Source organism: Drosophila takahashii, chromosome X, assembly GCF_030179915.1.
Source record: "Drosophila takahashii strain IR98-3 E-12201 chromosome X, DtakHiC1v2, whole genome shotgun sequence".
Taxonomy (NCBI): Eukaryota; Metazoa; Arthropoda; class Insecta; order Diptera; family Drosophilidae; genus Drosophila; species Drosophila takahashii.
This window is the reverse complement of record NC_091683.1, coordinates 3,381,598-3,399,096: the sequence shown is the minus strand read 5'-3', so window position 1 is coordinate 3,399,096 and position 17,499 is coordinate 3,381,598. Positions and strand designations below refer to the sequence as shown.

Here is a 17,499-nt window from a genome sequence, read left to right as displayed (position 1 = left end):
TTACACTTACTTTATATTTAGCTTCCAGTTGAGTCATTTACCATTTATTGATCCTGCACATTATCTTTAGCGCTGGTCCTCATTAATAAAGCAAAATCTTGTTATTTCATTACCATAATTTTTTATTCCATATACATAATGGAACGACATACATATATCAATATATATATATATATATTATATTCAACATGCGAAATCACAAATGTTTTTTTTTTCTCGTTTATAATTACATTTAATAAATTAAAAGTATACATATATATATATATTTGTAAAATATTAAAAACAAAAAAATCAATTATGCGTATTTTGTATAAATATTCAATAGAGTTTTGTGTGTCCATCAACTCTGGTAATATCGAAAATCGTGTATTAGTTATCGCCGAGGGAAGGAAAATGTGAAAGCGCTCACTGGTTAAACTAGAAGTATAGGAGAAACATTGGTAGTACCAAAACTGGAGGGCTTAATAATACACCTAAAGGTAAGACAAGTGAAATTATAGACCAGTAATGTAAAACATTATATCGATTTTTGATTAGCAGTTAAGAACTTTTTGACTATACTATATAGTATTTATACTTTAAACTGAACAATTTTGTCACAATTGCCTAAGAAAAAGTATTTGAAAAATATAATTTTAAGTTTTTTCAACAGCTGTTTTATAATAATAATATTACAATTCTCTTTTATTTCGAAATCATTTTGTTTCTAATTAAGAAACTTACTCAAGATTCTTGTTTCAAGAGCCAATTAATTTATTATATTATATTGAAGACAGCTGTTGTGAGGAAGTGTTCTTAAAAGGATGCCTAGTTTATTGCCCCAGCGGCGATAGCACCATTGCCTGTATCTTTAGTTGTATGGTATTGTATCCTCTTTTCAGTTTTCACTGGCCATTGGTGTGGGTCTCCACTGGTCCAGGTGCTGCTCCTCCGCCGCCGCCGCCGCCGCCGCTGTCCAGGCAGCGCAGCTTCTGGTACATGTGAATGTAGTGGGCCTGCAGCTGCTTCTGATATCCCAAAACCTTGTCCTTCTCGGCGCACCACTGTCGCTTTTCCAGCTCGAGATTCAGGCGAAAATCGTCCAGTTTCTGGCGCAGCTTGGCTATGTCCTCGGCATACGTGGTCGACTCCTCGATGAGGGTGTCCAGCGTTTGCTGTCCCGCCTGTCCTGATCCCTGTCCCGATCCCTGTCCCTGATCCAGTTGCAATCGCTGCACCAGGACATCCAGCTTGGGCAGCGCCAAATCCGGGCTAACAGCCGGAGTCGCAGTGGCATACTTTCGCGTCTTCTGGCAGATCTCGTTCAGGTTGTCCAGCTGCTGCTTGAGCCGAGTGTACCGGCCACACGGCTCCTCGCCGTACTCATGGGCAATGGCCAGATCGGAGAGCTCCTTGCGCAGCTTGGCCAGTTCGCTGGTAAGGGCTCCGATCACCTGATCCTTCAGGGCGATGATCTTCTGCAGCTGCTGCTGGTCGGGCTGATTTTGTGGCTTCTGTTGCTGTTGCAATTCCTGCTGATGTTGCTGCTGTTGCTGTTCCTCCTTCGCCTGCTGCTTTGGTTGACTTTGGCTTGGTGTTGTTGATTCACAGGACTTAATGTTGCTGTTGCTGCTCCTGTTGCTGCTGTGCTTCAGGCTGACAATCGCATGATCCTTCATGTTGATTTCCAGCTGCAATAAGGAAGATTAATTTTTAATTTATTTATATTATTTATTTAGATATATTTATATAAAAACCCACATGCGCCTCCTTGAGCTGCGTCTTGAGTAAAGCTATCTCCCCGTTGCGCTCGCAGACCCGCCACTCGCTGTCCTCCAGCTGGTGACGCAGTGCGTCCACCTGCTGCTGCAGCCCCTGGCCGGAGTCCCTGGCCAAATCGAGCTGCTGCTGCAGCCGATTCACCTGCTCCGACTGGCGCAGCTTGTGCTGTTTCAGCTGGAACTGCTGCAGCCCCAATAGCTGCTCCATCTTGCGCAGCTTCAGCTGGCACTCGCGCTGCTGGCCCTCGTAGAAGAGCCTCAGGCGCTGCGTCTCGTGCTCCCAGTACACCTCCTTGTCCTACAGAAATATATATATATGATATATGATAGTAGAATTAAGAAACACATTAAAACAAGGGTGCTCAGAACAACGACACACAGAAGAATCGGCGTGTGCCCAATGCAAGATATTCATGTGACCGCAAGCACCCCTGTATTAAAATATGCGTTCAATGGGTTAACCTGCTTAACCTTTTGTACTTGGAAAATTACTTTCTCATTGTGCTCCATCGCCTGTCGCAGGTACGAGAGCTCCGAGTCGCGATCCTTGAGGGCCGCCTCCAGTTCCGAGATCCCGGAATCCGAGGGCGAGGGAGTCAGGTCGCTGCTGCCCACCACTGTGCCGCTGCTTTTGCTATGTGAATATATATATTTTATAATATTTTGTAGATTATCTAATTGGCAGAAGAACAAACCTGCTGGCCCCATCGGGTCTGTCGTGGCTTCCGGTGCTCAAGAGGTCAAGGGTCAGGGCATCCTCATTGCTGGAACGCTGCAGCAAACGATGATTGCGACGCCGGGCGGCCAGATGTCGCAGATCGGTGGTACCTATTAATCAAAAGCGATGCACATTTAATAGTATTAATATTTATATATTATTTATATTTATAAATTTTAAATAATATATTTACCATAGTTAAGACTCTTTTAAAATACCTTTAAAACAAACCTAATCTTGTCCACTTTACTTCACAGATAATTTATAATTTATCGCTTGGAAGTGCCCCCAATGTCAAGTGACTATTTAATCTAGATAAAGCGGAATGTTAACTGCTACTCACTGCCAAATTTCTGGGCTGATGCGGTGGGCAGTGGGGCAAGTGACGGAGTCGATCCGTAGCCATACCGCTCAGTCCCGCCCTCCGCCGGCAGCGGCAGCGCCTGATGTTGCTGTTGGTGTTGCTGTTGTTGCTGCTGCTGTTGCTGTTGCTGCTGTTGGTGGTGTTGCAGCTGCAGCTGTTGCTGCTGCTGTTGCAACTGCAATTGCTGCTGGTGCTGCTGCTGCTGCTGGCAGGCGATGCGATAGTCCGGCTCAAATGGAATCGGCTTGAAGGCGATCGGTCGCAGAAAGTTGCCGCTGGTCTGGAAAGTCAAATTGGTTTTAATGGGTTCGAAGCCAAGGCACAAAATTATAATACTTGTGAAATATTTTTAGGGTTAGATACACTCATAAAAATGTCATTCTAAAATTCTAGAAGTTTTAATATTTAAAAGTGATTTTACTAAAGGTTTATAGGCGATTTTAAGGCGATTTTATCAGTGTAAAATGTCAATTTGTTCTTTTTGTTACTATATAGTTTTAAGAATACCAATACAAAATATTAAATATAATTTAATAATTTAAAATGTACTTATAGTATGTTTGAATTCAATTTTTGATAAAATAAAATATTTTACTCAGTGAGAATAAATATTAAAATTTAAAATATGTAAAAATGTATTTTAATATTCTATAAATATTTCTCCCAGTGCATCTGTGAGCCTCACCTGTTCCGCCTCGCCCAATTGTTGTTGCTGCTGGCGACTTCCGCCGGCTATGGGCGTGGTCCGCCTCTGTTGCTGCTGCTGCTGCTGCGGCAATGTTGCTGGCAGAGATTGCATTGCCTCCTCCTCGGCCCCGCCCCCCCTGCCATCGCCTCCCCCGCCTCCTCCGCCGCCGCCCACACAGCTGCGACTCAGCTCGAACATCTGACGGATGTTCTGGAACTTGCTGCGCATCTGGAAGCCCACTCCCACGCCCTCGTCATCCAGGTTGCTGTGGCTCCCAAACTTCTGGCTCAGCCGGCGCTGCTCCTGGCGCGACTTCAGCGTGCCCGTGTGGAAGGCCTGCTGCTGCTGTTGCCCGTGACCTTGAGCCTGCAGCCCGAACTGCAGCAGCGGCGATCCCAGCGAGGATTGGTGGCCCAAACTGGGAGTGCTGCGCAGCGTCAACGGGGCGTTATTCTCCAGCGAAACGCTGCGCTTGTGGCCGCGCTTGCCCGGCGGCAGGCTGAGATTGGAGCACCCGCTGCCCCCCAGTGCCACCGGTGGCGTTCCCGGCGGCGGCGGGACGATGGCGTGAGCCGGCAGCGCCATGTGCGTGGCAGCCGACATCCGGATCCCGAGGAGGTCACTGAAAAAAAATGGGAAAATTTTAAAAATAATTAAAATAAATAAATAAAAAAAAAATATAAATAGTTTTTACCAATAAAACATATATTACCTTCTTAAATATTTTTAACAATATTTTCAAAACACATAATAATTAATAATATAAGAACAGTAGCTTTAAGATTGTAAGAGACTTCCTATTTCACGCTCTAATCGGGGCTACCACTTGCCTAGGTCACCTTTCAACCAGTCTCCCCCATTTATCTTCGAAATCTCAAGAGTTCTCTTTCGGTTTCCTTAACCGAATTGTGACCTTGCCTCATTGACAGTTTCGAACATGCAGGCAAATTAATAAGACAAAAGCGAAAGAGGCGAGCGAATAAATTAATGGCGCCCAACAAATCAGCTAATGATGCTGACCAAATAGAGCTGCGTATGCAGTAATAATTATTATAATATGATATGATATATGAGAGGCGATAAGCCAGAAAAGTCTTAAAAAATAACGCTAATATTATTACTAAAATTTTAAATATTTTTTCCTAATTAATTTGTTATATTCTTTGATCTTAAATGGAACATTTATGTGGTTTTGATATTTCACTGCCTAACTATTTTTCTAATATTTCAAATTTGTACTAAAAATAAGTTCTTAAATGTAATACCTATTTGAAATATTTATTAAATGAACTAAGATTTAGTTATAATTTTTCCTTGTTATTCACTCCCATATTTCTCTGGTCTCTTCTCGATTATTCTCACATTCTCTGGGGCTATTTTCTGGCATCGTTCCATTTTTGCACGCTACTCGCTGGCAGCTCGAGTGCTTTTTTGGTGGTCCAAGGAGATGTGGAGATGGAGATGGGGGAAAACCCCTCGAAAACCCGCTGCCATTAGTGGCTCTTCGATCTCCGTTGGCCAAGCCCAAGACTTGCATTCATAAAGTCGATTCTAACGGTCTGTGGAACCAGCAGCTCAGCAGCTCCACTGGCACTTTCTCATTTCTTGTCGCACGACCCATATTTTGTACAACAATTTCCATCTGTCCGTTCGGGCCAACTCACTCGTTCAGGCCAAGATCGCGAGGCACTTGTAAGGTTCTGCAACTGCGGCAACTGGTTTTTAGTAAGCCTATGTATATACTTTGTATTTCTTTTCCCCGAGATTTCCCCTTAAAAAATGGGGAAAAAAGCCACAGAAATTGGGGTTAAGGTTAAGGTCACCAAAATGTCTCCCCGTTTTGCAGAGGGCAGAGGCTCTATATTATTTACGGCCGGGGATTTTCGCAAAACTTTGGTTGACACAAATTGCGACTTCTTGGGTCTTCACTTCAAAGTAAATTACAGCCACGTTAGTTCACACTTTGTTTGGGGTGAGGGTCAAAGGTTCGGGCGTTGTGTGTGTTTTGCCAAATTTCGAAATGCTCCAAAACGTTTCGCAATTTTGTAAACATGCAATTTGTTTAAAAAGGTTGCTCGTGTCACAAGAAATTTAAATGGTTTTGTTTGTCATTGTATTTAACATGATTTTTAATATTTTTAACATAAATATTAAATATTTTAAATACTTTTAAGAAAAAAGGTAAATTTTTTGTATTTTCTAGAGATTGATTTTCTATGTATTTAAATTTCAAAGAAACCTTTCTTCAACGATTTCCCCGAATAACTCTTTTTAATAACTCTTTTTGCCACAAGAAAGCAAACACAGGCAATTGAATAGAATCAGACCGCAGTAGATCCATTAAAGTTCTACCATTCATTACTAGTTTCCTGCTTCCCGGAATCGTAAATCGTATTGCCATTGTCGATTGTTGTTTTATCAGAAGCGTAAGAACTGGTTCCGTTGCTCCAGTTATCATCGGCAGATAAGTGCTGTTTGCTGTTTGCACAACCCCCCGTTTCCCATTTTCCATTTCCCATGCAACAATGCGTACTTATGTATACGAGGTATGATAGCATTTCCTTGGCGGCAAGTATCTCTCACTACTATTTCCACGCCGACTAACTGTTAAACACTTGTATTAACTCGAAACGGTTAGCTAACTGTCAATCAAGCGATCGCGAACCATTGAAGCTCATCGGCAGCAGGTTGTGTATCCCATGTCCCATATGACCACATATCTAGATGCAATGCAGCTCACAAAAATAGTACTATTAATTGAATATATTAATTAAATAAAATACTATTAACGATAAGTTAATTTTATTGCTTTCTCATAATATTTAAATATATTTTATTATTCATCACTTAAAGGAATATCTTATATTATATCAATAAAGTGCAATATTATTGGTATTCTCATGGAATATTGACCTTTAAATAAAAATATCGCAGATAAACCAATGGTAGAATAATAATATTAATCATTGATTGTGATTTTAAATTTTTCTTTTCCAATTTGAATGTTTTTTGACAGTTTCTTAGCTGATATATTATTATTATTATTAATATTATAACAGTTTTTTTAAAGCGAGGTATTTTTTCTATATTATGGAAGACACTTTAAGAGCTATTCATTTGGCCCACGTTGTACCCTGGCTAGCATTGTGTCTTTGTTCCTCTGTGTGACCATTGTGTGACTCGGCTTTGTATCTATTGGCTTGTTAAATGGCCAGCAATTTGCAGCGGGAGGGGCGGGGGGCTCTTAGCCCTGCTGCAACCGGCCTGGAAATCTTAGACTCAAACAAAAGCCGCCAATCGGCGACAATTTCCAGCGGCAAGACGACGTCGTTAAACTGCCAATGTAATTTATTTACTTCGCCTTGCGAAATACGAAATACTCAAACGAAATACACGTCGAAACATTCACAAATCACATTAGCGGCCAACTGTTAGATTGCCTGCGAAATGTATCTGCAAAAATTGTATTCTGCCAGGGTGCGGAGAAATACAAGAAATAAGACGAAAATTATGGCCAAAACCCAAAAGCTATAAGCTAAAAAGCTAAAAAGCCGAAAGAAACCCGTTTTTAGCGGCCAGTTCTTGATGGTCACTTTGGAAGTTTTTTCGTGTTATTTTTTATTGTCTTCGCTTTTGAAAGTTTCTATGAATGAAAGTCTTTAAAGGCAGGCCCCGGATCATAATAACAGATCCGCATATCTATGGATGTCGATATTCGATATTCTCCGCCAAAAAGTCTTGAGTCTCTTGACCCTTTTTTTTGCCGAGTAGGCCACGCGGCGTATGAGTAATGTGCGTTGTTGCAAGGGGGAAGTGAAGCCTAGTCATCCCAATTCCAATCCCCATTCCAATCCCAATAACCATAACCAAAATCGCAAACTGGTCAAACTTGGCCCGTTTGGTGGGGTTTCGAGATTAGCCAATGCTTTTTCCCACGCTCGCCACTTCGCAGTTTTATGCATACTGAGTGCTAACTACCTTCGCTTCAGATATATCGCATATATACATACATACATACTATGTATATACGTATATGTACAGTGGTTCTAAACTAAAGCCAAGTTGAATGCACCCGGCGATAAGATAGCATTTCGAGTGGGTGAAATAGTGTCACTGGCCGGCATTTTACAATCGATTTTGTTTACTCACAAGTAAGTGATCATTTTTGGGTCATTGGGTATAACTTTAAATGGTTAAAAGGCAAGAAATTTCTTTTAACAAGATACCATCTAAGAATCTTATCAAAACTATGTTAAATACTCGGCTGGTATAATAAATATTAATCGTTTATAAAACAATAAATATAATGTAAATTAAAAAGTTTTCATTTTATAAATGCAACTAAATTATTATGCTTAATAATATATTCATAAAAAAAATATTTACCCATATTTACTGTAAATAAATCTTGTTTATTACTTGTTTTATTGCAATTTCATTTAGAGAACTATTATCAAAATCAAAAAGGTTGTATTCAACCAACTTAATGCAATATCAAATGTATTCATTCAAAAATGTAGTAATAATTACTCAATGGTAAATTAAATTAAATTTAATTTAATTATTTTAGAAGGAAGAAACCCATTATTCACTTGTTCAAGAACGCATGAATCACCTGCACAACTTCCGTCAGCTTTTAGCCCACTGTGCAATGCGATTTCAGCTTTGTTTTGTTTACTTTTCGCTTAGCCTTTTTTTTCCTGCCATTTTGCTGGCTTTTTGCATTCGCTCGGGTATCTCAAAGTCCGCCGAAGTATGAGTATAAGTATAGCATAGTGAAAATGCCGCCGAGCCGGGGTTATTTATTGTCGATTGTGAATTTTTAATTGAATTCATTTAGACAACGGCCGAGCCGAGCGAGATAATTGCAATCGAAGCTGGAAACGGAATCGAAGTTTTGGAATGGGGCTCCTCTATATATAGGGGTTTTAGGGGGCCTTTCGGGGGCTTTGAGGCATTGCGCAGTCGCGCAGCCGAAAGACGATACAAAAACCGAAAATAAATAAACAAAAAATTGTATAAGCGTGACGAAAGCCTAACTTTTCTTTTCTTCACCATCTTCATCTTTTTTCCAGCCAGCTATTATTATTATAGAGTTTTTCATTTAGACGCAATCCAAGTGAGACCGATATGCATTTCAGGTTTTTTTTTTCTTCCATTTCCATTTCGATTTTTAAGTTTTTTGGATTGGGAAATTTCGGTTTTCTTTCGGCATCGCATAGCAATACTTTCGATTATTGCAAAAGGTCAGCCAGCGGTGCATTTGCCTGTGACGATGACGATTACGATATATAGATTATGCAGTTCGGGGGGGTTTGCATATATGTCATATGTGGGGGGCTTATGAGAAAACCGGAAAAGGGAGGCCCAAAATGAAATCAAAAATCCTCAACCTCTACACAAAACCGCATTTCAAACTAAAACCTTTTGTTTTTTTTTCGGCCACGGGTGTGGCCTAAAAAAAAAACCGAAAATAAAGTGTACCCAATGACCTTGAGCCGTGCTTATGAGCAGGAAATTTCGGACCAAAAACCAAACGCAGCTCGGATCACGTAAATACACTTATCTATTGTGCAATGGTACACAACTCTCCCCGGTTGAGTCGACTGCTTTAGTGGGAAAACTGTAGGTTCTAAACTTTGTTTACCTCACAGTTCCGCCTTTTTTTCTACTGCCAATCCCCCGCCATTTATGAAGCCCAAACACTCGGTTCCCACTGCCAATCCCCCGCATAAAAATCACACAGCCACTTGTGCACCGGAAAAAGTTCTAAAGAAGGTACTTACTGAAACAAAATTAAATTATTAAAATTCGTCAAAAACTTTTTTATATAAAAACTTTCTGAGCCCAGAAAAATTTAAAAATATAAAATTTTTTTTAATTAAAAATAATATTAAATTTTTCTGCGTGTATTTCCGCTACAAGTGAAAGGTGCAGCCAAGATTCTGAGCTGAGAACTTTTTGGCTCCAGAGCCTGGGATCACCAGCAGTCATTCCACCCTTTTCGGATCTCAGGTTCCATTCCCATCCGATTCGCCATGAGATTTGGCCCCCAGGGCTGCCAGTTTTTGTTTTTTTTGCTGATGTTGCTGATGTTTCTGATGTTGCTAATGTTGCTGAAGTTACGCTGCCACACATCTATTGATATTTCGTGAAATTTGTGTATCTGCTTTTGCCAGCTTTTTTTTCGACAGTTCAACAAAGCGAAGCGTGACGACGGGCCTTTGATGTACAGGAAAAACAAAACATTCGAAATAAAAATAAATGCAAAACACTTCATTTCGACTAACATTTGGTAGTTTGAAAGAAAGTTGTTAAATACTTGGTAGTTTTCCACCAAACACTTGGGATAAAAGTGAAATATTTCAAATTAATTTTCAACCTTTGTTAAAACTTTTAGATATTTTAATTGATGCATAATTTATTAATTATATTTTTAAGGATATAACAATATAGAAGTCTCGAAATTATTTTCCAGAGTTTTGTATTAAAAAGCTTTGACTTTCAATTTATCTTTTTTTTTCTTTTTTGATTGATTGATTGATTATATTTATTATTTTTATGAGTTATTTTGTTTACTTATTTTTTAAATTACATTTCAAGCGTTTGGTTCCCGTTTTTTCGCTCTGTGCGGTTCCTCTGCAATCTTCGGACGTGGGAAAGTTCGCCCACGTTTTTTTCTTTCTTTTGGACTGTGAGATTGTGAGATCTTTGAGCTAGGATCAGAGTCCGATTCCAGATCCGAACTGCCCAGTGGTGCTCGAATGCTTGGCTGCTTGGCTGGATCAGTGAAAGCTCGCATGCGGCATGTGGCATGTGGCACGATCACTTGCTCTGCATTTGTAATTGCCCGGGTTCGGGCTTTCTGGCTCTCTGGCCGGATATCGCAGGTTAATTGACCGACAAAAAGAGATACGAGAAAAATACCCATCATAAAAACCCGATTTGCATGTTGGCCAAATGTGGCTAAAAGCCAAATATATGCAAAGAATTTTGAAACATTACGCCAACGCCAGGGCAATAATTTAAGGTCAATTGGGCCTACAAAGCTGGCACTTTGCTATATATAGAAATAGAGCTCCAAATAGCCATTCTTTGGCTAGGTTTTTGTTATTTTTCCAACCCGCATTCATCGAAACATTGAAGCACTCGAAAGAGCCCAAGTTATAGATGGATAGGTGGTTGGATGGATGGATGCTCTTGGCTTGGGATTTGAATTCGCTGTGGGTGTATTTGTTATATTTTTCATTTGTTATGTAGAAAGCAAAAAGGCAAAAGCAACAGCAGTAACCCGTTTAAGTCACATGAATAGTTATTCCAGCATTAACCGTAACAAAAACTGAATGCTCAACAGCAAAATTAAAAATTAAAAATACCTTTTGCCATGCAAGTTATTAATGAGTTATCTGCCTGGGTAATTGTTTTTTTCTTTTCGAGATAGCTGGCAAAAGAAATTACATTTTTTTTTAGAGGGGAGGTGGAAAAACACGAATGAATAGCAAATGAATGGTGAGAAAATCTGTAAGTGAAGTGGATAATTAAATGCAATGTGATAAGAAGGTGAACAAACAACTTAATGAATGTGCAGTGAGTAAAATTGTTCAGAAGAAAAATAATGCAGTATAATAGTAACATTTTACTATAATTTTTTTATAATGCAGCTAGAATTAATATTTACAAATATCATCATTAAGGTTCTGAATAAATTTCGTATAGTTCATGGATTATAAGTTAAAGTAAAGGTTAATAAAATGGCCAAGCCTGATTAAATGTCAGTCGAATTAACATTATGTTTGCTTTAAGTACATACTTAAATCATTGATTTTGTACGCATAATTAATAAAAACAACTAATTGCTTAATTGTCAAGTGAATCAACTCCTGATCGAATATAAAAAACACATTGTACTTGTTCTTTTTATAACCATTTCGCGTTAACTGCCAATTAAGAAATCATTAAAGTGATCTATTGGCCAACGTGTTTGCATACAAAGTGGTAACTATTTGTTTGAATACATAATGATTGCAACACGATTCAATCAAATGCGATAACTCTATGTACTCGTATAAAAAACAGATTGTACGGATAATGGAAAAAAACAAGAGTATAACCTTTATGAGTAACAAAAACCTATATAGCATGGGTGTGAAATATTTCGTAAGAAAGGTTAGGCTTTACCTACATTTTTATTATCTTCCATCCCTTATGAGATAAATTACATACTTACAATAATTGCACATACGAATTTACAATTTAAAGGGTCGCGAAAATAACAATAAATTAATGAAAGTAATGAATTTCTTGTTGAACCAATAGTTTTGACCCCATTCCCCAAAACAATTTAGCCCATCAATCATTTTTCAATGGTTTAAAGTGTTGAATGGTTGTTAAATATGCATTCGCTGGAGGCATTTTTAATTATTACACAATAAACCAAAAGCCAACTCTAACTTTTTTCGTCCTTTTCAAGATTTAAAGTATTAAAATTATTTTTGATTTTTTTCATTTTCTTCCAGTTAAGATTTAATATATTAAAAATACTAAAGATGCCTTATGTTAATAATTATTATGTTAATAATTATTTATGTAATTAATATAGAGTTGGACATTTTAAAAATACTAAAGATACTTTAGATTATTCTGGTTTTAAAATTCATTCATTTATTTACGAAAGAGTTGGAAACCAAAGAAATGAGTCAATTAATTACTCGGCTTTAGTCGAGTTATGCGAAGAAATCGCCGTTTTCCATCCAAATGGCACTCGCCGGCAATGATGACCTGGATCTAAGTGGGCATAGCTGCTATATGGCCGTATATATATGGCTTTGGCCAGTCACTCGGCGGCACTAAGCCACGTTATCTTCTTTCACTTGAGCTTCACCTACATTGGAAGGTGATCAAAAGTGATCATAAATCTTTATAACCTGTATGCGCTGGATTTTCACCAACTGGCCTTTGGAACTCTCCTCTTCTGGATTCTGCAAGTTATTTATTTTTTAAACTAAAAAGTGAATTTCTGCTCTTTAGCCTTCAGCCTCCGCCGACAATTTCCCTCCCCCTTTATTTTTTTATCTTTTTTTTCTGTTTTCCTGTCAGATGACTTTTTTTTGGATTTTGTTTTTTTGCGCGCACTTGGCCTTAATTGCGCATGCGCGCGCACTTTCAATTCCTTTCGCAGCCGCAACAAAGAAAATGAAATAAAAACAAAACAAAATCGTGTGGCAAATTGTGGCCGAGGCAGAAAAATTAGATTTCAAGCGCGGCGATAATGATGCGGCAGAGTAATAATAATTTTTAAGGGGGCTTCAGAGGAGGGGCCATTCCAAATCCAAACGAAAATTGCTCTCAACCTAAAGCAAAGTGCACGGCGAAAAAACCTGGTTTTAATAGCTTGAAATTACCTACCCATCCAATTTTAAGTATTTATGATTTAAATTATTTCTAAAATGTTCACATTTACCCAGATTCTTAACTTTTAAATACTTTAAATTCATGCAAAATATGACTAAATCTCTACATTACCAAAGTATTAATTAATTTAATTTTATATTTTGATCTAGGAAATATTTTAGGTTTTTTTTTAAATCTGAACTATTGTTTTGAAAAATTATTTGACATTTTAACTATTTTTATATTTTATGTACACACTAGACTAGACATTTCCATGAAATCGCTCTATTCCGTCTGAACAAATTAGTGCTTTTCTAGGAAAATAAAGCGATTTAAGGCCAAGTGCAACTGCCCAGCCCAGAAAGCAACTCGGCCAGATTGCCGACCATTATTCCCCCCTAGAAGCCCGGTTCGATTCGGTTCGGTTCGGATAGGTCAAGTATATGGACGACAGTGGTTTTTAGTGCACTTTATGGGCTTTACGAGTGCCGAGTGGCCAGTGTAAAAGGCGCAAAAAATTCAAAACACACAACGAAAGCCCGCGGAGAAGAGAAAAGAGCTCAAAGACAGATACTCGCATATTTCTAGAGGCTGACCAGAGCATGTTTTCATTTTATTCTTTTTTCCCCTTGATGTTTTCTGCTTTTTTATTTTCATTTTACACTTTTTTTCTCCAGTTTTGTATATATTTTGTGTAGTTTTTTTTTTTTTTTTGGTGTTTTTGTCGTTTTGCCAGTGGGGCCAAGCCAACAGGTTCGTTGGTGGAAGTTGGGAAAAAGTCAAACGGCTCAATAATCGAAGACGGCTCAGAGTTTTTGAGTCCGCGGCTCCGAACTCCAACTCTTCGGAGTCCGGATAAATGAGGACAACAACAGCGACAACTTTAATGAGGTTATGCCTAGGTGTGTGTGTGTCCCAGCTGGCACACGGGGAGAAAAAGTGGGCTACTTTCATAGTTCTAATAGAATTTAAATGTCAAATATCTAATGCCATTTTTGAGATTTTATTTACCATTTTTTCGAATTTATATGTTTCTTAGATTTTTAGAGCAATTTTATCTGGTCAAGAATTTTACAAAATTTACTATATATTTCTTAGCAATTAAATAAATACAGATAAAATTATTTTCTCTGCACTAAAATCATTGCAATGCCGAAACAAAATCAGCGAAACATAATAAACCGAAAATCAAGCGAGCAAAAAGCGAAAGAACAACACAAATGGATGGAAATATTTGCTCACCTCTTCCTCCGGTTTAGTGCCTTGTAATTGCTGTTGACTCTTTAGATGTTGTTTTTGTTTACTGTTTGCCCGCTTAATGTGGCTGCATTATTATTTTCAACCGTTGCCGCACAACCAACGGAAAGCCAAAAAAAAACGAAGAAACAAAATTCAATTTGCACAATAAAATTGATTTTACAATGTGTAAAATTCCACAGATTATGCACGAAATGCGTTTGATTTTCACTCAGCCACCACACTCGAAAAAAATGCCCAAACAAACAAACGAAAAAACAAAAAACCGTTGCACGCCTGCGCTTTTCAAAAGTCTTCCCAAGATCCGATCGAAAATCTTTCATCCGCAACGTTGGCCCTCAGTCGTCGACTTTCACGTTCCAGCGCTCGAAGCAAACTGAGCGGCAAAGCGGCAGAATGGCAGCCAGCGGACGTCGACTGCGACTGCGACTGAGGTCCGCCGATCAGAGATGACGTCTTGGCTTTTTCACAGATTTTTGGAAAGAGAAATACACAGATTTTGAGGCTTTAAAGCTCTGCTTTAAAATTATACATATATTATTTAATTAATTTTTTTTTTACAAATTTCTAAATTAATTGTTCGTAACTGATTTCATATTACGTCTTGGCTTTTTCACACATTTTTGGAAAGAAAAACATAAGTTTTTTAAGGTACCAAAGCTCAGATTCGAAATTATTATCTGAATGAGATCTGAAATTTTTATTTTTTATCATTATTTATTTTTATTACCCCTACCTGACACGAAAATAATTTCAATTAAAATGTAGTCCTTAAAAATTTAATACTTTTCCTATTTTTTTTGACTAAGTTAAAGTTAAATTAAGTTACTGATATACAAATTGAATGAAAGGCTTTATTTTGTAAAAGAATACTTTTTTTTTTAAAACGATTAACTACAGGAAACAGTAATTATAATTTTCATTCAGTCTTTAAGCCCGACTTTAGTCACCACTGATTGCGGCCAAATCCGATTGGCAATCATTGTCGCCGTTCTTTCCGGTTTGCTGGCGTTGCCACTGCGCTGCAATTAAGCGGCAGATTCGGATTTTGTATTTCGATTCGGATCCAGACTGGGATTCATATATATCTATATGTATAGTCGAGGCATGGCGACCGCAGCCTAGGTTAATTTCCCTCAATTTTGCGGCTTTTTCGCATATGGGTCGAGTCCATTCCTTACATGCTGAGATACACGGCGAGAAAAGTTTCGGAGTAAAATTGTAATACTGTAAAATAAAATTAGATGCTGTATCTTTTATATTTTAAATATATAATGTAATATTTCAATATAAAATAAATATTTAAAATATATCTAGACAGCTCTTTAAAATTCTTGACAAAAAAAACGGGAAGTAGCAAAAATAACCCAGAACAAAATAACATAAAAATCTAAAAAAAATATTGAAAATTCTGGAAAAAAAAAAACATAAAATTAAGATTTTATAGGCTTAATTTTTTTTATCCGTGTACCCTATAGACCAACCTGAGATACCTGGCTACCTGTTGCACACACACACATTCTGCTAATGGCCGTCCGCAAATTGACCCATAAAATTGTAACGTTGCTTGGGCCATGATAGATTAGCCGTCCATATATCATTGCAGATACATTATCGTAGTGAAGTCGGGGAGTTGGGGTGTCGGTGGATCGGTGAATCGGCAGTCGAGTGCATAAATAACCATCCGTGGCTGTATGTTTGGAGTAGTATGTTCGGAACACCCCGTGTCGATTGAGGCGGCGATCATGTCTGCGATTTGCATGCCGGGAACATCGGTGGATTATGCATCCGAGGCATGCGATTTGATGCGATCGATGATATCCGATCGGATCGGCAATGGCCACAAGGTTATCCCCTCCCTCGGACATCATTAGCTTATTGGTCACGATCGGCCGTAGAAGAAGAGGAGGAAGAACCCACGGGTCACAATCGCACAATCATTCAATTCATAATGATCCTCCCATTGAAATTCCAACAGGTTCTTCTCTTTGAGAATTTGCCATCCCACAAATAACTGCCTTGGCTTCGTAAAAACATGGATTATGTTAAAAATCTTTTAGATTATTTTAAAGATAAGTAAATAAAACAACAAGTTTCTGGAAGCAATTTATTTCGGTTTTTGGCCATTCACAATATCTAGGAATTTTCAAATAAAAAGTTTCAAGGTGCCAGGGGTTCGGATTTAACAAATGTTTTCCAAAAAAATTAATATTTAAATTTTCGGGTGAAATAAATTGTTATAATTTAAATAGAACTGAAATTAATTAATTTCAGCTTTTCACTTTTGCTCCACTTTAATTTCAAAGGTCTTGTAGGTGTACTCCTGGATGACCTTCAGATTTCGGATGATGAATTCCTTGATGGCCTGCACATATTCGGCGGCGGCCAGGATTAGCTTCTTGAAGGCATCGATCACCTTGCCCTCGCCCTCCAGACGACCCTTGAACTTCTCCTCCGACACCTGGGTGATGAATCCCCGGAGACCCAGAGTTTTAGCCTGGGCGAGGGCGAACAGTTGGAAGGCCTCTTTGGGAACTTTGCCGCGGATCTCAAAGTCACAGCCCATGATATCGTCTTTTTTTTCGTTGGCCATTTCGAGTAAATTTTGGTTGCCAAAAAAAGTATATATATTTTTGTTACTGACAAAGCTCGTTGAACTTGAAGGCAAGATCTCAGCACCTCATGACCCTGACTTTGAACTTCCCAGCTCCCCAGATCGTAATTGCGGCCAATTATCGTGTACCACAATCGCTGCAAGAAATCAACCCACAGCACAGGTTTCATTCCCATTAGAAGACTAAGCAAAAAGTATAAGTATTCAAAAAAAAAAGGGGGGGGAGAAAAAATACACACTTTAAAATATATAAAACAAAAGTAAATATAAATCACAAGGCGGTTTCAAGTCTTTGGCGGCATATATGTAACTGTTTCTTTGTATCTCGGCAGCTCCGTATCTTTGCATCTGTATCTGCATCTGCACCAGGCTAAAAGCGATCTATCTCGACTTTATTTTTCCTCGGCTCTTCCGCCAAAACGGGCACCTCCTTCCGACTGCTCACACGTATGGTATATATAATTTTTTCACAGAGTTGTCATGCGGATGATAAGAAATAATTAGAAATTAAATAAATTGCTTAATTATAATAAGCTTGTAGCACGACAACAACAACAACACAGCAGCAGAAAGAAGCAACGATTACGAATAGCCAACACTCTTCCTTAAGAATACCAAAGGTTTAAAATAGGGTTTTGACAGGACATTTGCAATAATGGAAATACTTTTTACTAAAAAGCTCTGTGATGATTGGTTACCGAGATATGG

The 17,499-nt window shown here is 38.4% G+C and overlaps 2 protein-coding genes across 2 annotated transcripts; both read right to left on the bottom strand.

The window, feature by feature from the left end:
* Nucleotides 1-22: 22 nt before the first annotated feature.
* Nucleotides 23-14,564, bottom strand: LOC108056103 (uncharacterized). The gene is made up of 7 exons (XM_044395030.2): nt 14,163-14,564; nt 3,528-4,152; nt 2,822-3,122; nt 2,456-2,588; nt 2,253-2,394; nt 1,741-2,058; nt 23-1,670 (listed from the first exon to the last, which is right to left on the bottom strand). Exons 2-7 carry the CDS (start codon nt 4,131-4,133, stop codon nt 885-887), a joined length of 2,286 nt encoding a protein of 761 aa, XP_044250965.1. The 5' UTR covers nt 4,134-4,152; nt 14,163-14,564; the 3' UTR covers nt 23-884.
* Nucleotides 14,565-16,279: 1,715 nt separating this feature from the next.
* LOC108056132 (acylphosphatase-1) lies at nt 16,280-16,871 on the bottom strand. Its single transcript, XM_070218679.1, has one exon. It carries the CDS (start codon nt 16,768-16,770, stop codon nt 16,456-16,458), a length of 315 nt encoding a protein of 104 aa, XP_070074780.1. The 5' UTR covers nt 16,771-16,871; the 3' UTR covers nt 16,280-16,455.
* Between the last annotated feature and the right edge of the window lie 628 nt (nt 16,872-17,499).